Source organism: Balearica regulorum, chromosome 8, assembly GCF_011004875.1.
Source record: "Balearica regulorum gibbericeps isolate bBalReg1 chromosome 8, bBalReg1.pri, whole genome shotgun sequence".
In the NCBI taxonomy this organism is placed as follows: domain Eukaryota; kingdom Metazoa; phylum Chordata; class Aves; order Gruiformes; family Gruidae; genus Balearica; species Balearica regulorum.
In genome coordinates this window covers 26,663,085-26,683,975 of record NC_046191.1, presented here as the reverse complement: position 1 = coordinate 26,683,975, position 20,891 = coordinate 26,663,085, and the positions used below count along the sequence as shown (strand labels likewise).

The following is a 20,891-nucleotide window of genomic DNA, read 5'->3' as shown; positions in this document are numbered from 1 at the left end:
ATACCATTGTATCCACATTTATTAGTAATGATGGACAATACTTCAGATAAAGCTGAACCCTATAGATTTGTGTCGCTCTGGAGGGTTGCCACATCTTAGCCTATACGACTCTGCGTGTGGTTGGCTAGAGATGGTGGAAGGGAGGATTGTAAGATGTGTGTAACAGTGTGTATAGTAGTGATTTTGGCTAAAGATTGAAACAAAGCCAAGAGAGGCAATGCCTCTAAGCTCTTGTCTTTGTGTCTCACCTGTTTGTTGTTTCCTCAGAGGTATTGAAACTAGAGGAAGGATTCACAGTAGTCCTCTCCTAGTTGGATAATGGTTGCAGCTTATTGTTTATCTGCAGCTTCATATAATGCTATGGTATTCATGAAGGTTTTTAGGCAGCAAAGAGGTGAACTGGTTTTGTTTGTGTGTGTTGTTTTTTTTTCTTTGAATAGTTCGGTGGTTTAATACAGAATTTTTCCGTTACCAGTCTTGTTCTTAGCATAAAAAATTCAAACCTCATAGAGCCAAGATAGTAAATGTAGGAATTTTAATACAAGATGCATTAAGTAAACTGCTGATTTGCAGCCAAATTTCTCTGTTTCTTGTGATGATTGTTATTTCCGATGCAGTGCGTCAGGATGCCTCTCTGGTTGGCTTACTTAAAATCCTTATGCCAGATGGGACAGACTTTGCTGCTGGAATGGTTTGGATTGTTTTAATAGTAAATGTGAGAGGGGATGGTAATTGTAAGTTACTACTCATGGAGAGCAAATAATCAGTTATACCTGCAGCCAACGGAACTGCTTATGCAGCCCTGAGTCAGTAGTTGTTAGCTTTCTCTCAAATGGGCATCTCATTACTGCAGCTTTGGTTAGGCAGGAGAGAAAAATCTTTCCTTTGGCATTCTTAAAGTTTTGTGATATATGCCATAGGAAATGTATTAGAATGTCTCTTGTGGTGGGACTTGTACGTCCTAGATGTTTCCACAGTGGAAGAACGTGTGACTTGGCAGTACAGCCATGGTGCTGAACTGTTCAAATGGTTTTGAGGTGAAGAGGTGAACACCCTGCAATTACTTTCCTTGACTGCTATTTCCTTCCTGTTGATTTTGTTTCTTTCATGTGATGGTGTCCTCTCTTCAACAACATAGAGCTCCATTCTGTGCTAAACTTCCTCTGCTTTTTTCGCTTTGTAGCTTTACTCCTTTCCTTCATATTACTCCCTTTAGCTTGTTTTTACACTTTATTAATGTCATTTATTAATGGGCATCTTTGCTAGTGGTATTTTTCTCATGCCACCATTTTGTTAAAACTACAGTCTGTCATATCTTCTTGAGCAACACAATTTTTAAGTCCCTTTCAGTATTTAAAAATTCTATGCTCAAATGTCATTTGACACTTAGGAAGGTATCTTCTTTTCTGTGTGCCTCAATGTCTGATATTTAAGTACAGATTTATTGATGTGTGTGGCTTGCAGCTCAGCCAGTGGTACACTGAGACTTTGAGCTGATGTGATTGTTCTATAGGACATTCTAGGTACTAAACTGTTTTGGATACTATACCTTGGTTTTTTTCCTCCCAGTTTTTTGGGTCACTTTACCCAAGATCCTGCTTTTCACATGCTTGTTTCTTTGGTAATTCCAGAGTGTGAAACAGTTCTGGAGTGATAATCCTGAAGATGTAACATTTTCTTGACCCACTGAGTTCATCTCTCAGTATAGATAGCAAAGTAAAGTTTCTCTGTGCTGCTCCAAGTGTTAGGTCTTTCAGGTGTGTTCCAGGAGTGTTGTTGTTATGTGCCTGCTATTGTGGTTGTCAAGGTTTCAACATAGCAGAAGCCAACTGTTATTTGAAAAAATAAACAAACCACAAACTTTTAGTCCTATTTAGTGTAAATTGGAGAGTGTCTTGCTGTACAGCTATGTGACTTCACTCTGTAATGGTGAAAAGTGTTGTTTACCACATCGAAGTGTTTCCTTCAGGAAAGCTTGCTGTTGACTTATACTGTTGTCATTTTATGTTTGAATTATTCTTGTAATTGTGTTGGATTTTCAAACGTAGCTGCAGTTTTTCAGAAGAATGCATAGCTTTCAATCAGTCGTAAGTATTCAAGTGAGGCCACAGAGGACTATGAAGATTTTTAAACTTGAGATGACTCTGGACCATAATTATTTTTTTTCTTATGCATTGCTAAGAAAGTTTCTTTATAAAGTATTTCTCATTACACAATTTAAAAGAAAATACTTATAATTTCTGTTTATGCAAGGAGAGTAGGAGTACTGGTAGCAGGAGATCCAGAGTTCTGAAACTTGGCTGCCTTGTTAGACTTTTATTGCATTCGTTTTTAACGGTATAGGATTCCGCTTTTTTCTAGCGGAGAATATGCGCAAGAGATTCACATTTGAAAAAGATTGCCGTTTATTTTCTGGCTTTGTGTGACCAAGTAGTTTGATAACTTTCAGTACTGTACATTCACTTCAGTGCTGGAAAGCATACACCAATTCATACTGTAATTTTTTTATTAGTACTGTGAGAAACTTTTAAGAATGTGGTGTTAATTACTTGTCAGATTATTACTGAACTGTTATATATGAACTGTGCAGAGAATTTTGTAAACTAATTAGTGTAGCTTGGAAGTTTATGCGTGAAACTTTTAACTTGTTAGGGTACTGAAAAGGAGCGTTCAGTAAACTCTTATGTAGAATGAAATTTGGTGTCAGTGATTTAATTACCAGGGGTGTGAAGTGGAGTAGTGAATCATTTCCAGGCAGTCTGCAGAGCTGTTGCTATCTGAGGCTTGAAGAGTATACAGCTGAAAAAAGAAGTGGTTATTCAATCTCATTCATCCACAATTCAAAGTCTTTAACTTGAGCTCTTCAGTGTTTCAGACATGCTCCTTTGTTCTGGTTCTGTTTGCCTAGACTTCCTTCCAGAAATTCAGGTTAATTTGAGTCCTTTTAAAGCTATTATTCTTTTGGTAATGTATCTGTGCTCAAGTTTGCACCCGGATTGGATGGCTAGAGCGGCAGCAGGTGCAGAATCAAAATGCAGAGTGACCTATATTGACGTAGAGCAGTGGGCTTGAAGCAAATGGAAGGCACTTGGAACACTAATACTCGTATGCAAGGAAATGGAACATATGCCCAAATGATGATGGAGAATATAATCAGTCCAATAAGCTGATGCATTAGGGTGCATATTTTCATTTCCAGGTCTAATTTCTTTAAATGAGAGAAGGCACTCAGAGTGATGCATGGTGATGCTAGAAAGGTACCTAGTGATGGACCACGCTGGAAAAGTATATGATTCTTTTGACAGTCTTTGGGTCATTGAACTGTGAAATTGTGATCATAATACATGCAATGGAGAAGAAAAGGTGGTCTTAATGTTAACTGATGATAGTTTATAGTTTTGAAGGATTAGAATTGATTATTCAGTAATAGTTATTGTGTTTAGACTCAAGATGTAGTTTTTAAGGCATTTGTTGATGTCTGTGTTTTTAACAATGCTTGTATGTCTATAAAACTGATTATATTTGGTGAACAGAAAAAGTTGTAGTACAGTTGGTCACAAAAAATTGATGTTGGGTTTTCCCTGCATTCTTTACTCCTTACTGTTAGCCTGTGTTTAAAGTATTTAATATGGACTGCTTTTTGCCTAAAGGAAATGTATATAACTGCATGGTAATTTTTTTGAAAAATCCGAATGTATTGAAAACTCTCAAGTAAGTTTTCTTAGCAGTAGTTCTGCATCTAATTCCAGTTTTAAAAATAAGGGTCCAAAGTCTTGCCATCACAATACTTTTTATTTAAAGGGCTCTCTTTTTTTCTTAAGTACCCTTTTCTTAGTAGATGGCTTATAATTTTAACTGCTTCTCTATTACCATCAGTGAAGCTGTGATTTTGAAATGGGAGTTGCAAACTAATTCTTGGCCAGGCGTTAGTGTTTCATCTCTGTGCTGGTGCATGACTCAGCAGCACAGGTTGGAGCTGGTTTGAGAGGGAGGGGAGGAACATAATGCTTTTGTGTTCTTAGTCAGAGGGTATGGTACAGCATTTCTGCTGATGGATGCTGGGGGCATGTCCCTTGGTGCTCCAGGTCGCTTTGTGTTCTGCTCCTCTCTACTGTGGCCTGTGGTTCCTCTTGTATCCCAGGTCTGCTTTTGAGCAGCTGCATCAGGGTCAGCCACTGCCCTCAGAGAACGCTCTGGAAGAAGTGCCTCTTCATTTTCTAGCCTAGTCCTTGAATGTCTTTTACAACCAGCTGCATTAACCTGTCTAACACCCTCAGCAATACTTGAAGTGGGAATGCAGCTGTAACTGTGGGGTCCCTGACTTGGAGGCATTTGTGTTCTGCTTTCTACAGGCTGTATACAGTGGGTGGAGCTGAAGGTACTACTGTACATGGCCAAGTGTACAAACTGTTGAGACCTTCTAAAAAGGCATAAAAGTGCAAGTGGCAGAGCTCTCACTTGTAGCAGTGTTTGTTTCTGTAAGAAAAGTGAATGGCTGACTAGTAGAATATCACATGGGGTATGTGAGAGGATCCGGTCAAAAAAGCTATTCTCTGAGAAAAGAGTATTGGTGCTGTTACGAGTTAAAGGAGGGTTGCTGTGGCTATCTGGAAGCTGGCAGGCCTTAACTCTCATTCACCAGTTGCTTGAGAGTTTGAGGCAGGAAATTTGAGAGCTCGTGGGCAGTTTGGGAGGTGGTTTCTTCTTCTCATCCCACCCTGCCTCTAGGTAGCAGCCCCTGGGGTCCCCAGTAGACCCTCATGTGGCTGCAGTAACTATTTGCAGGAATCTAAGTAGGGAACTATGCTCTACTTTGACCATTTAGCATTTCTTAGATTTGCATCAATAAGAAGTAGTATTATGACATTATTTACAGATTATCAGAAATGTTTTATTTACTGAGTAGCTGTTAAATAGCATTGGAAGGCTTGTGGAGCTGCTGGAAACCTTCAGCGGGCAAGAGCGCCCACTCTAATGCCTGAGGCAACAGGTAACTCTTTAGGATCCTAGTTGTTTACTCCTCCTGCTAGGAGGAAGGCTCAGCGCAAGGCTGGGAGCAGGAAGCTGGTGAGAGTTAGAGCTCTGGTTACTGGCTCTTGTGGCTCATTAAATGAACCAGGACAGATTTCAGGAGGGACTTGGGGAGATTTTTGCAAAAGATGAAACAGTTGGTGGTTGAGCAGAGGCTTGTTCCCTGCCAGGTGCCTCTCTCCCCTTTGATTTGCTTTCTCACTGTGCTGCTGGCTCTGTGGGCCTTTATTCCCTTTGCAATGCTGGTGGAGGCTTGGGTTAGCGTTTTTTAATTAATTGAGAAGGAATGCAAAGTTTTATTAGGGAAAAAGCAGGAAAAGAGTCCAGCGGAAAGAAAAAACTGAAATGGGGAACAAATGTGTAGATGTAATTATGGAACCAGGATTTGTGCTGAGAGGAAAGAAACCGTGGCAGGCCAGGCACAATGGGGGATGGTGCTTTGCTGGTCTTGTTAAGGGGGGGTCTGTATTCTTTGGTGTTTGGGAAGAGCAGCTGGTTGAAATAGTTGGGAATTCTCCATGTCACAGGCAAGAGGAAACTCTAATAGGTCAGTTTGGAAAGGGAGAAGGTTCCTTTGTTGGCGACCTTCTGAAATTCACAAACAACTAGATTATACACCTCTGATTTGTGTCACTCCAGGTCAGCAAAAACATCTCTTCAACTTAGGGGAGCTCTACCAAGTATTCTGCAAGGCTCCAGGTGCCACCTGAAATATTAATATGCTCCTTGGCCAGAAACAGTGACCTATATAGTCACAGAAAAACCAGTTATCTGTGGAAGTGTTGGTCAGACGCAACTTCAATATCTTTAGCTCAAGTTCAGCTGTATGAGCCCTGAGCTAAGACTCAATGCATAATTACGTCTTGAGGTTGGAGGAAAGGTGGTAAGGCAATACAAATTTATAAAGGGAAGCTAGGCTTTTTTTTTTTTTTTAGTAGTGAAGAATGCGTTCATGTCTGTCTGTACCTGCATTTTGCTCTCTCGGAATCAAGTCTGTGTAGTTCAGAAATGTTAAATCCATCAGAAGAGGAGGGGTGGCCTTGAGAAGCCAAGGTAAAGAAGGGCTGGAGCTGAGGTGACTTTGTGTAAAACAAAACATGGTTGGTAACACTAGGCCTCTCCACTTAGTTGGTGGTACGTCTGGTAGCATAATGGAGGGGGCGAGAAGGGGAAGGTAAAACCAAAAACAGTGTTCATAAAGTAGTTACCTATCTCTGTGGTGAGAGGAGTATGATCAGTTTTCAACTCTTGGGTATCTTTTTCTAGGCACTGGAGAGTTATTAAATCTGGGAAACTTTTCTGCCTCATTTCCTGCAAGTGTCTGATAATCTTCCTTGTCTAAGGAAGAAAGAATCAGCAACCATAGATGCTTCCCAGAGCATCTGCATTGTTTTCAAGGTTGTCTGAGTTTCAATTTAAGTTAATTTACTCATGATAAGAAGCTCTAACAGTCTTGAAAATCTAATATTTTTCTTGGACTTTTGTAGCCTCAGGTACAAGCATTACTTTGATTCTGCATTGTTTTTGGTCTAATACGTTTTTGTGCTGATGCAGTGTATGAAGGTGGTGTAATAAATGGCAAAAATCTTTCAACTCCCAATAGCTGTTTCTGCACAGTATCAGTTACCTTTACCTAAGTCTAGTTGAAATAGCCCAAAAGTTGCTTAGGTGTAGACAGATGCTTGCTTATCATGGTTTGATTGGTGATTATCACACCATTTTAAGTATTGAATTAATTGGGTGGTTGGTTGGTTGATGGGATCAGTTGACAGTAGATGCGTGAGGCTAGGGAATTTACAATAGGAAAAAGGTTTTCTTGCAGGCCCTGGTTGCAGTATTCAGGACCTGGCTTTGATCTTAGAGCGCTGAGAATAGGACAGAGAAGGAGTATTCAAAAGCAAGCAGGCTAGCGGCAGTGGGCTTAGTCACTGAGCACTTGCAGGCTTCTGGCATTTACTCAGCATAAATGCAGTCTGATTTAAAACTCCTAAAAAAAAACCCCTGAAAACAACCCTTTTTATCACCTTTAGTCTGGTAGTGTGAATTTATGCAGATTCTGTCCTCTGTATCGTATGACAATGACCTTGTTGCACTTCTGCATTCCAGAAGTGAATTTATTGTGTTAAGTGGCCACAGTTTTATACTCAGTGTGTAAACCAGTTTCTTATTAAGTATGTTTTTCCATTAATACTACAAGTTGAATATGTTGCATTATAATGCATTCTGGGAATATGAGGTACTTCTCCATTTTGTGGTGAAGAGAATTTCTGAGACTGCATGCATATTGTAACATTCTCACAAAGATTTAAATTTATATCCTTTCTCTGGAGTGGTTTGAATCATTCCAGGAAAACCTTACGCTGGTTACAGAAAGCAGAAATACCAAATGGACCTCTGTCTAAAGAAAACACAGATTTCCTTATTACTGGCCATGTTTTGTATTCTGAATAGAGCCTAAAACACTACCCGTAGCCAGGTGTGTTCTTTGCAAAGATAATTTCAAAGATATTTCCAGTGTTGTCCATTTAGACATGATGTCCCCTATGTTCATAATGATTTACAGGAGACTATTTTCCTTTGCAGAAACGGAAGGCTTTAAAATTGATACTATGGGCACCTATCACGGAATGACTCTGAAGTCTGTAACGGTAAGCTGAAAGTCTTTTTTTAAATATGTTTTATAGAAATGATAGTGTACCTATATATATCTTGTTAGCCTGGCCTAGGCTGTGGAAGGTCACTTTGGCTGACTAACAGAATTAATGAAAGTTCTTCTCTGTGGAAAGATAAAACATGTTTTGATTTTTGTCTGCACGTTTTAGAGATCTTTGCTCAAGGGATTTGTCTGCAGTAAAAAGGTGTGCTGGGAAGGCTTTGTTGGCAGGTTGCTCCTGTGGAGATGCAGCCTATTTGTGCTCGACTACACTAAGCTACTCAGGTTTTTTTTTAGCCTTATGTATGTCTGTGAAAGATATCTTTCATAATCATAAGTGATAAAACTATACTCTCAAAACTGAAGTAATAAAACTAGGTTTTGGAGCTTTTTTTCCTGCTCTGCATTTAATAACAATAAATTTGTTTGGTGGTGGAAGAATTTGACCTCTGCATTACTGTTGAAGCTTTCTTTTGTATGACTTTACAATGCTGTCAGTGGGAATTGCTACATATATGGATGAGAAAGAGACCCTCAAACAGATTTTCTTTTTTTGCCAATATTTGTCTGTTTTTGTGGAAGTGAGTTGACTGCTCTCAAACAAATGCTGTTTTGATCTGCTGGTAAGTAGGACAGATGCTACAAAACTAATGTAGAGCCCTCATTAAGGTTTATGCCATCTGCATACCTATATAAATCTGATGAATAGACAGCACTAAACACTCTCCTAAATCCATGTACTCCTAATTTGACCATAAAATAGTATCTTGAATGTAAATTTTTTAAAAACATTTAGAGCTTTTTCTTGTTTGATCAAAGTTCTTGCCTAAGTCTTTCATTCCCAACTTTCTCAGGACTTAAAATATTTTTAAAAAATTGGAAGGGAGTGTTTTAAGGAAGGAATCCACTTAGTTCTAAACAGTGTTGTTTCTAGAATAATTCAGAAATTGATTGGGTGAAGGAAGAAAATAACTCATTATGTCTGAAGATTTGTTCTTGGACTTTGTGTGAATTTAGGGCTACTTTGAGGGATCAAATTGTTATACCAAGCCCAGGTTTCTGTGGTATAATGTATCTGTTTCCAGTGGCAGAGTCTTGAAATGATGTAGTAGATAAGTTCTATTTAAATTCCTCTGTGGGGAGGAAAAAGAGAGGCAGGGGAGAAGCAAGGTTGTAGTAAAATAGAAATGTTGAAATGTTTTAAGCTTGTCAGTATAAAAACAGCAAAAGTGAAGGGATGCGCAGTATCTCTAAAAATGATATTTTTTTAAAAGTTCATTAGAAAATTATTAAGGTTTTTTCATTCAAGGAATCCTAGCTCACATATTCGGCATACTACCTAGAGTTTTGAGGTAGAGTTATTAAACTGTCCTTGCTGGTTTCTTCCATTAAGAAAGAAATTACAACTGATATTAAATTAGTATTAAATCTTTTTGCAACATAAACTAGAATTTTTTGAAATAACTATTTAAGAGGTATTGCATGACTGCACATAAAGCATCATCTGGTGTCATGAGAAATATTAAAACTCCATCTGTCATTTAGCATGTTTCTAAGAAAGAACTTGTAAGGGATTTTTTGGAGCCTTATTTTCCAGAGTATTAAAAAGGTGCCCTAAATGTTTAGCTCATTCATAAATTACGGTGACATGCTGACTTTGTGTTTCAGATGGGGGAGAAATAAATCTGTTAATTATGTGGCACAGAAATGTTCATCTGTTTTTGTCTAAACTTTGTCACAGTGATGGACCACATAGTTCTAACCCATAATCTTCAGATCGTTGTTTTGTATAGAGTGCTTAATCTCCTACTGGTTAGCAAATTTCACGTTACGTTTCTATTCAGGGCTTTTTTGTGGGTTGTTCCTATTTTTTATGCTTGATAAAACTAGGGAGGAAATGGGAAAGTAATTTCTTCCCCTAGAGGTTTAATGGAAAAGTACATTGTACTCATTGGCTAAATCACAGAAATATGGATAGTAATGGAATTGTATTCTACCTATGTGACGTCATCTGCTATCCTCATAGTATTGGTATAATCCCTTTCGTGAATTCATCAAACATTTCAAGGGATTGAAGTGTTAGGGAGCTATTTGTTAGACTTCAAAACTTTCTTCAAACTTCAGACCTCTGGTTTCCGGATGAATGGTGAAATTTGAAATGTTCATTTCTGCGCCATTTTTCTCCTTGACTTAGGTAGCTCCTCTGTTACTTCTATGGTGTTTTTTTCGGTTGATGTATTTAGAGAGAGCAGTCATATTCTCTTAAGTTCTTGTTTTGCTTGGCTAAACAAGTCGTCTTGTAAAATAAGCTTTCAATTCATATGTGAGTTTTCTCTCTCTAGCTATTCCAATTAGAATTAGTCTTTTTTTCAAGCATGGAGGAGTATAATTTCATGTAGTCTTCTAAGTGAGATCTCACCAATGCTTTGTGAAAAGCCATTAAGAATTTCTTACTGCTTCTGAAATTATAAATACAGCCTTAAGATGGATGAATTACGTATATTACTTTATCTTTGTTCTTTATCAGTTTTTCGCATCATCTTATTTTGGTCTAATTTCCACTTTGGTTATGAGTTGCATGTTGGAAGAGATTGTTTGTCCCAGTGTGGTGGTTCATTTGAGTGTGTTAACATTATTGGCAATGCCATCTACCCTGACTTCTGTTCTCTCTGTGTTACATTGATTCCTTTGGCTTCCTTGACACACATTGTCCTTTATTTTCTTTGTTTGAATAAAACAGTTTGTTTTCATGCTTAGTCTTCTCTTTAAAAGGTTGACAGAGGCAGTAGCTTCCAAAAGTTTTGATCTTGTCAGCAATTGGAAAAAAACTTTATAGACATATGCTTATTACCTAGAGTGTACACTATGACCCGCTGTCTGCAGTTGCCCACCCACTTATCATGTAAAATTTGTAAGAAGCTTTTATTTGTTTGTTATATTCCCTACATGGCTTCCACTTGCACTCTGTCTTATTGTAATTCTCTGTAATGATTTTTATGAAATGTGCAAAACTTCTGGTTTGTGTTTGTTCTTGCTGAAATGCGAGTTATCCTAGATGCTCGTTCTTTTTAACAGCAAAACAAAAACTTCTGCATCTTGACTGCTTTCTTTTCATCAGTGATGTTGGAAACTTTCTTAGCATTCAAAATTTGTGCCAGAACAGATGGTGAATGGTGGGCTTTTTCTGAAGTAATGTCAGCTAAAATAACTTGTGCTGCTGGCACTTCTTCCCTCTAACAGGGTTTTTGCTTAATTGGCACACTTACTTTCTCTTAGGAAGAGCTGACTTATTTAATGAATTTTTATTGTGAAGGCATGATTTCATTATTCTGGACCTGGAATTGTTTATAACAAGACATCTTCCTCGGAAAGCCTCTTTTAATACCTGTGGCACCTTCTATTTGCTTGGATTGATGATGATTTGGAAACAAGTAAGCTAGTGGTGATAGCTCTTGCTATCTAGTCTCCCTGTGGTTCACATTGCAAATTGTGCAGCATGACTTTCGGAGACCTCCAGGCCTACCTTCATAGTATCCCTGTATAGCAGGGCAACTTCTGGGTTTGAAGTAGGAAAGTTTACTGTTTGAAATGGATCAAATAAGAGCTATGTTAGTATTTTTGTGTGCGAGGGAATGCTGAGAGAGAATTTTAAACCGGTATTCTCAATGTGTTCATTTTGCTGTAAATTTGACTTGTTCAGGGCATTAGCCTTCTGCTGTTCTAAAGAGCAAAGGTAACTTAGGAGGCTAAGCCAGTGTCATCTAGTGGAAGCCTAGAAAGTGGGTCTGACCTTTATTTTGTATATAAATTGAATTTTGGACTAATGGCTTCTGTAACTAGAACATGCGAATTCTTTAGCTGTTACGATAGCTTGAGCTGTCAAGATCAGAACAAACTAGCTATCTGCATTTACATCAGGGTACAGGAGAAGTTATTTGTTCTGCCAGTGTCTGATAAACCTGGCTTTTATAGATTGGTGCGAAAGTGTATCCTCTTCCAAGCTGAGGGCATGCTTTGTATTGACTGTGCGCACATGCAAATAACATCTGTTTCTCCATGACAGTCATGGTGATGCTGATTTTACTCATCTTTGTGTTTTTCTTAAGTTTTCACAACTTTAATATGAAAGAAAGGAATAGATTGGAAGTCTGTGGAGTACTGAGAGTCCTGGCCAGTCATGAGCTGTGGGTCAGTGCGGTTATAAACTCGGATGCAAGCAAATAAGATCTGTGTAGTACTGCAGGAGGCCCTTGTAGAAATTACTTCGTTGCCCTTCCTAATTGCTAGAAAGCTCTCCTGTTTTTAACTTCTGGTTTCATTTAGTATTTGTAGCTGCTGAAGCCCAGAAGCTTCCTTTGTCTCTTGTTTTTGCTGCTAGCAATGGAATCTGTTGTTGATCATCCCGCTCATAAGCAGCTAGAACTACTGGTATTTCTTTCTTTTACAGTTTGGTAAGCAGGTGGCTGCAACAGCTCTTTTAGGTATTGATCTACTTATCAGATAGTTTGGGGCTAGCTTGGAGAATCAGCGTGTAGTTAGTGAGGGTTTCAGTTGAGGCACTTTGCTTGTAGCAAACTCCAATGCAAATTTCTGTAGTGTATTCAAACATGTAAGTTTTATCTCTAGTAAGAAATTCTATGTAAGTTTTCGGTGCTTCTGAATTCAGTGATAATGCTTTTCCTAGACATTAACAAAAGTAGCATCCATCTTTCCAGTGTAAACTGCCAGGCTTTACAACAATCTCTCAGTTGTAAAATTGAGTAAACATATGAGACTATTAGTAATTAAAGAAAATACATTATGTTCCAGTCGAAACAAATACATTGTATAGTCCTGACAGAAAACAGCTAATAAAAGAGAGTCCCTATTAAGCCACACTACAAACAGGCTTAATTTCAGAAGAATTGGAAGGCTGGTTCAGCACCTCCAAGGTCAAGCAGCACTTGTCATTGGTTTGTGGTTAGTCTCAGATTGTGAGCATTAACTAATCACATGATGTTACTGTTATTGCCCCCAAAATCTTTTGAGTATGGTATAATCTCAGTGACCTTTAACCTCTGGTATATTTTTCAAAGGATTAGTGTGTAGTAGAATGAAGGGAAATGCTAAGTTTCTGGCACCTTCAAGACGGGGCCATCAGAGAGGAAGCGTGTTGGGGCAGAAGCAATCAACATGCTGTACGTACATATTTTATATAAAAGACTTAAGGTAATTGATATGCTTCTGTGTAAGTCAGTAAATCCATGAGATCTTCTTTTAATTTATTGTGAGGAATTACGATTGTGATTCAGTGCCAAAACTTGAAATGACTTTTCAGAAGCATATGGTGGAATTGGATGTTGATTCTCAATATACAGATAAATAGTGCTTACCTTTAAAAAAAGAAATAAAAATTTAATACATCTTAAATATTAGATAGGAGAGAGATAACTACTTATCCACATGTCACTAATTTTCTGTGTCATGTCCTAATCTCATTAAAATATTTGAAAGCAGTGGTATTGAGGAAAGAGTCAACAAAACAACAGACTCTTTGAAAGCATTTGAAACGGGCTCTGAAGCAGAGCGTAATTTTCAAGCAGACTGTGCATAAGCTGGTCATTATTCTCAACGCGAGTGTAACACCAGCCTGCCTGTGCCCCCGCTCCGCGGGCCAAGCCAGCATTCTGTGAACTCTGTGTGCATACTGTTCAGTTTTTAACCATCAAGAGGGTGTTTGTAATAATTAGAAGAGCATTCCATAGATGGTGCTGGAGGTGGAGACTTTTGTTTTCATTATATTCGTAAATTTTTTTCATGTTAAGTGTATTTATCTGTAACTAATTCAGACATAACCGTGAGGTTCTTGGTCCACAAGGGCTAAGGGCCAGGATATGACCACTAAGGCCCAAACTCCTTGAGCTGGAGAAATGGATGTTTCCCCAGGATAGTCTGCCAGCAACCTTCCACTGCTCTCGGGCAACAGATTAGGTGGCCTTGTTTGTCTGTATCGCTCTAATGAGAGTGGATGAAACGCAACCAAGTTTCCTAGGAACTATTACTGTATTTTATATTTAAAAGGTCCACACAGCAATTTCAGTGGTTAGCACTTCATTGCCTCAGTCATGTTTCAAACATTAAATGAATTGCTCTGCCTTTAGAGAGTTTTCGTATAAATAGTCAAGCTGATAGAGACCAAGGAAAATAGCATACAAATGCTGCTTTCAAGAAAGTGTGTTAGGTTGAACAATGCTGCTCTCGTTTTCTCAGCAATTGTAAAGCATGTACATCTGTGCCAAGATATCTTGCCATTGTACTGCATTATACAATAGAACTGCCTGGTTTGTTCCTCATAATAGGTTTTATTTTATTTTGAGACTGAGCTGCAAATTCAAGAAAAGTGGATGTTGTATAACCAGTCCCACATCTGGAAGTTAAGCATTGCTGTGTTGCTTACTGCCCTACTGAACAAAAGAGGGAGCAAGACCTGGAGCCATCTAGCTTTGTTACTGAATGAACGTCTGAAGTCACTGTTCTGTGTAAAACTCAATTGTTTCAGTGTGCTAAGTGTGCTTGTAGCATGCCTGTCAGGCCCTTGACTGATTTAAATGGTGGAGTGCCAAGTATGAGAATCCAAAGTATGAGTATACATTGAAGTGGAGCTTTAGACATCCAGGGAGCTTTACTTACAAAAGTTTGAGAGCTGTAAAAATTCTTGGTATGAATTTAAAGATGACATGCTGGACCTGTCTTGACCTAAAGCTGAAAGGTATGAGTTTATTTGCTAGCCCTGGGGATGTCCCTCGAAGTTCATCTGCCATGCGTTCTGTGCACTAGGACTCCGAATGCTTCAGGAGTCACTCTCATTTGAAGATGTGACCCCAAATAAAAATGTCTAGGAAACTTCATTTATGTCCTTTGAATTGGATGTCCACTTTATGCTTGAATCCTATATAGGTGCTTAGATTAATTTTTGTTTCTCAGCTCTTTAGATTTATGTGTAATATCTATTAATAAACGTTTTATAGGGTCTTGCTCAATGATACCAGCTAAACTTGAGCTACAGCTTTTTAAACTTTGTCCTGATTGTTCTGTACCATTAAACATCATGTGCTTCACACAGCTTATATGTTAAACAATGTTGTTAACATATTTCCCTCTACAAATTGTCTCCAAACATCTACTGAATGTGTAATAACTGCATCTTCAACTGCCAGTTCGTCATCAAATTTCTTCTAATGGGGAAAGAACAACTTAGCAGTTCCACAGTGTTGTACTTGATTCACAGCTATTGAAGGTGGTATAAAGCGCTTATGGACCCTGGAGAAACGAGCATGTGACAGATGTGGGACCAGAAGGTATTTCACTTTAACATCACTTCTCCCTGCAAGTTTATCCACATTTGCAAAATAATCACATGGGTAGCCATACTGTTGTCTTTGAGAGTTTTAACAAAGTTTTGAAGGTTTCTAACACGTTTTGCAATTCATGATACAGTAACTAAATCAAAGTTACAATTGAAGTAGTTAATGATCAGCTGAGTTATTGATGTAACTTATAAGAGACGATCGAGTCAAGATTTCCTTCTCTCTTCAGTTGTTAAGATTATACTATTGTCATTAGGCCATGTGACACTTTACTACTTGGTTATTTGCTCTTAATGGAGTAAGATACAATTCATTATTTCTGCAAACAAGTTTTCTGCTTGGAGTGCTTGCTTATCTGTAGCTTAGCATCAGAGTCATACCTTGTTCTGAGCTTGGAAAGTCAAATAGCAGCCTCCATAGGAACATGCCTCAAAGTCCAGTCTCATGTACATCTCACTTATACTATTTACTACTATTTAGTTAAGCCAGAGCACCTTCTTCTTTGTGAACTTTTTTATTTTTCTAAGTTATGTACTTTGTCCTTATTGCCAAGGCCCTCTTTGAAAACTCTCACTGCCTGTTTCAATTTGTGGACTTTGTTCTGGAGTTACTCTTTTAAAGATCCACCTCCTTTTCTTCTTGCAGTTGTGGGTTTGTTTGGGGTTTTTTTTCCTTATATTGAACTCTTCATTATGTGGCTGATGGTGTTTGAATCCAACCAGCGGGTATCTCAGTGTGGGAGGCTTTTGTCACGGATGTACAGTTATTACAAGAGTGTTATAGGCAGGGGTTCTTTAGTTCATGCATCAGAATACTATGTAAGACAAAGGTAGTTGGGTGTTTTTGCTCAGCTCTAAGCACATCAAACCTGCAGAGCTCAGAATTGAGATAGATCTTTCACATGTTAACGGCATGCTAATGTAAGAACCCTGGTTCTCAGTCTTTTGGGGGGGAGATTATAAGTATTGTCATTCAGCGTTCTTTCAACATAGTGTGACATCACTAATGAGAAAGTCCAGTTAAAATAGCAAAATAGGTGATGTTTTTAAGCCTTTGAGGCAGTTCCTTCTTGCACCATTTAAGAAGGTAATTGATTAAGGTTGGCCATATTTTGGTCTGTAACTTTATGTGATTTTTATTGTTCCATCTAAATCCAGGTGTTAATCTGCTTATGTCTTTTATGCAGCCACGTGCTATTGCTGATGAATCGGCATCCTCGCTTTCAGGATGTTTAAATGTGATTTATTTATCTTTGCTAGGAAAAGAATCTATAGGCAGAATTCTGGTTTACTTAGGTTTGTCTCTGGTGATCCTAGATACAGTCTGTTTCAGCGTAGGGTTTCTCATTAGGTAAATGACTGTAAAGACTATATAATGCACTCTGCATTAGTTATGGCTCACTCAACTAGTGTTTAGGCAATACCGATCATACCTTCCAGAATGTACCTGTGATTGTGATCTGCAGAGCTGCCATCTGGAGCTGTATTTATGTTTTCACTAACAATATGCTATTGCGGAAATGGCTTGCATCGTTGCTGCTGGAAAGGTGGTTCTTTAGTCTCTGTTCATCTAAAACTCTCTTAAGGATGCTGCTCAGCTAAGCTGAGTGAGTTAAGGGGAGACCTGCGTATGTATGAAAGTGCATGTAGGTAAGTGTTCAAAGATGTATTGTCTGTTTTACTTTTCATTCACTACTTTCTATTTTGCCCCTCTTTAGTCCCAAAAGGATTGTGGGATTTTCTGGAGGTTTTTGGTTTGGGGGTTTTCAAAGTCATGGGAACCTCTTGTATACAGGACTTGAGACTTAACACTGAAGATACTGATTGGGGAAGAAACCCCATCTGCTTTCTAATCTTTGTGAGCTGATAAATGCATAGTGTGAATGTTAATTTCTTTGAGGTAAAACATTCTGATTTTCTTTGGAAGTGTAAAAGCCATTCTGAGATTTTTGTTAGCTGCTATATGAACATACTAATCTTCAGTACTTACTATTTCAAATAATGAAGGTTTGTCCAATGTACTTACATTTCAGATTTATCTAAAGCAGTTGGTAAATTGAAGGAAACTGATAAATAACTTTGAGGACAACTGGTTTTTTACAAATACATATTTTGTTTAGCTAGAGTATAAAATTTCTGGTTAGACTTCATACAACATGAATATTCACAAAGCATGTTTTTATTTCACCTCACACTACCATTGCATTTGGCAGGCTAAGTTTTAGGACGTTGAACTATTCAGTTGGTTTGCTCCTTTAGGAGACTTAACTATTGGAATTAAAATATCTCGCCTTTTTGGCTCTTTGAGATTAAAAGTGGGCACCGCTTTCCCTCCATAAAGGTGCATGAGTGGGTTCTGTGCATAAGTGACAGATACGCTTTTAAAATTGAGTTAAAGTGTGAAGCAAAATTCTGTGTGACTAAGCAAAGCGATGTAGTGATGTGATAAGATTGCTTGTAGTTAACTGTCAGTCTAGTTGCTGTAAATTCATAGTACTTTTAATTTAGAATATTTTTTAAAAATTCTATGTTTCTTCATAGGGAATAAAAGGAATGTCTTTTTTCTCTATAATAACCCCCACCTAAGTAAAGTGGGTATCTCCTCATACCCTCCCTTGACCTGGAAGGGAAGTGCAGTTGATGAGTTAGAGATGTTTGCTTTCGGGTAGCTCGGTGCTACCATTTTGAGGAGACAGAGAAAACCCACTGCCTGCCTTTCCCTCCTTGGGAACAGTAATTTGAGGGTTTCATTTCCCTGGCCAGCAATTTTCATAAGAATTGACAAAGGCAATAACTTTTCTGCAGGTTTTATCGAAATTGGAAAGTAGGTTCAAAACATACTGTGGAAGAAGGCAGGGAACGTTACTAAAGTAGGCTGCTAACAAATCTGTTTCCTGATGGGGAAAACCCTCTCCTTTTCCTTTGGAACGAGGAGACTCGAGGGTGTGTCATGCAGCAGTGTTCATCAGTCCTACTTACTAGTTATCTTTGGAGCAGTTGATGTAAATCAGGCAGGCAGATTGCAATGTTACTGAAATTAAAATGGAATCTAGTTGTCATTATAAAAAGATAACTTGCCTGATTAATTGTGTTTTATTGTGGTTAAAACAAAAGACTTCTGGATAGGGAGGGCTTTATAAGGCCTTAAGCCAAATATTGTGTAGCTAAAAATATATACAATATATTATAATACACACAAATATATGGCTACCTCATATTGGTCTATAAAATCCGTTCTGTTTTAGGGTGACATCGTATGCTGTGATAAACCACCAATTTTATAGTAGGTTTCACATGTATAATTAGGTCTGGAAAATAATGTCATGAAAAAGCTTCCAAGCATAGCTGGACATGAACAGCAGGTGAAATGCAGATTAAAGTAGTAAAATACATAGTAGAATACTAAATGGATCATAATGCTATCTTAGCAATTAAAATCTAAAGGGACTTGGAACTGCCTGGTGTAATGTTACATCTGGTTTTAAAGAGTAGTTTTACAGTTGGCTCCAATTTCATATGTGAAATTTGAACATGTAAATCAACTTCTTTGTTCATACCTGAAATCTTTTGAAAATTGTATTTACTCGTTTGTTACAGTTGCCATTCAGAGTAATGAAAGAATAGCCTGATCAGGCAGTTTGCTCACCTTTTATTACTGAATATTTAATAAGGGTAACTTTCGTATGCACATTATTGTACTGTACAACAAAACCACATATTCACTATGTTTCTTATATTCCTTCCCCTGGCAGTTCTCAGCAAGACTCTTAATGTCCTTTTATTTTCTTCTCTAGAAAGCTGCCTGTAGTTGGCCTGTTTTATCAAACAGTGTGAATTGTAATCCTTTCAAATAGGAATGTAGGTATTAGATCCTTTTAAACAATGAGTACCGTAACACTAATCCATATGCAGGGAACATTTTATAGATGGAAATTTACAATACACAGAACATATTTTCAAGTATTATTTTATCACTCCTTTATATGGAGCTGAGAGGGGAAGAACATAAAAGGTAATAACTACTACATATCCTCCAGGTTAAGATCAAGAATTTATTAAATTTAAACAGTAGTTACTAGTATACTAATATTTGTGAAAGTTCTCAGTTATGAATAAGAATCATACCTTTAAGGAAATAATATAACTTTTTCTGATGCCTCTCATAAGTGGAATGAAAATGATTGATAAACCTGACATTTAATATTTGGCAAACTTCAAGGAGTTTCTGCCTTATGTTCAGTAAAGTGATGTTTCTCTAGTGAAGCCATATTTAAACTATATTAAAATGCATAGAGATATATTGATACTTCAGAAATGTGGCATAATTAAAGAATGCTTACAGCTTTGAGAAATGGTATGATTTTTTTTCCCTTTTCCTCTCCCCATTTTTTTTTTTTTAAAAAAACAAAAGACTCACTTTGGCTCAAGTAGGCTTGGCCAGTTTCCTCTCCTACCGCATTCCCCAGAAGGAAGCTAAATTAATTCTGTCCGTAAGAAGATTAAAAGCTGATGGTGTGGGCAGATGTTTTCTTTTCTCAGAGGTGAAGGAAGTAGAATAAGGTTCTTTGGCAAGTCTGAAGATGGTGGAGGGAAAAATGTTTTGCATCTAGTTAAATTGCAGAAAGGCATTTATGCCTTTCTGTACTAAGTTTTGGGTTTGGGTGTTTTGCGTTCTTTTTTTGGTGGGGAAGGTGTGCTCTCAGTCATTTTTAAATTTCTTGTGCTTTGTGCCTTTATCTTGGTGGAGGAAGACGTATTCTGGTTTCATTTATTCATCGTTCACTCTAACACTGATCTGTAGTGAATTTGTTATACTTCGGTGTAAATTTAGGTATTACTGTGAATTGTATTTGCTTTTTAATTGTTTTTCACTGTAAAATATTTAAAACTTAGAACTTCTCTACTTAGAAAGCTATATGCTTATCTAAATCTGGGTTCAGTTAGTTTTCAGTTCTTTAGATTATATTTGAATATTCCAATATTTTTCTTTTCTGTTGATAAAGCCCAGGCTGAAGTCATGCTTACGCCTTATTACCAAGCTGCTGTTGGAGAGACTTGTGGTGGACCCTGTGTGCTTTCTAGCAGTATTCACAGGCGTTCTCTCTCTGATATAAACTGATTCTTAACCACTGTAGCCTGTCGTAGCCACCAGCCTGCTGCTGACCTGGGAGCTATTCAGTAGTTTAAGTTCACAAATTACCTGCCTTTTTCAGCATTGGATCTTCCTGGATTCCCATATAGTTTAGGGATTTTGTGACAAATAAGGAGACTTCTGGAAATGCCTTTGCACTCACGCAAATGTTAATCAAAAAACAGTAGCTGTGTGTGGCTTTGTAGGGAAAAACCCTCCCTTGTTCTGAAATGTGACCTTTTTTCTTCCTGGTGACCTTTGAGTCTCAGTCAGTTGGTGTGCTTCAGGGACTTGAGTTTCTTCTGGGACTTCCTCCCAGCCTTCTCTTGTAGCTGCTGAGCTCCCCAGTGCAAGATTTGTTTTAAAGGCTTAAAATCTTAAGTTATTTTTCATTTGTAATTGAACACCTCAGGTCTTCTAGGGGGAAGCTGTTGCCACCTGAGCGTGGCTAGGAGTCATTAGGAAGTTAAGAGTCTTTAACAGTCATCTCCGTTTTCCTGTTAAAGCAAGTGCTTCATAGTTCTGGCTTCAGAAATAACCTTTTCTCCTTAATACAAAGGATGATGCAATCTAATATGGCAATATACAAGTATTCCTTAAGGCTATATCTAGATCAAGGCACTCAAGCAAATTAAAGCAAATTACCAAAGTGTGTAACATCAACATTCATAAGTTATAATGCATTAAATTGCCATTGGCTGGTGATGTCTTTAGGAATAAAATTACTTTAG

The 20,891-nt window shown here is 37.9% G+C and overlaps 1 protein-coding gene across 1 annotated transcript in view; it reads left to right on the top strand.

The window, feature by feature from the left end:
- Nucleotides 1-20,891, top strand: part of CDC73 (cell division cycle 73) — a 107,440-nt gene that overhangs the window by 28,886 nt on the left and 57,663 nt on the right. Inside the window, exon 10 of the mRNA XM_075760171.1 lies at nt 7,615-7,679. Coding sequence (XP_075616286.1) covers nt 7,615-7,679 — 65 coding nt within the window. The remainder of the gene's footprint in view (nt 1-7,614; nt 7,680-20,891) is intronic.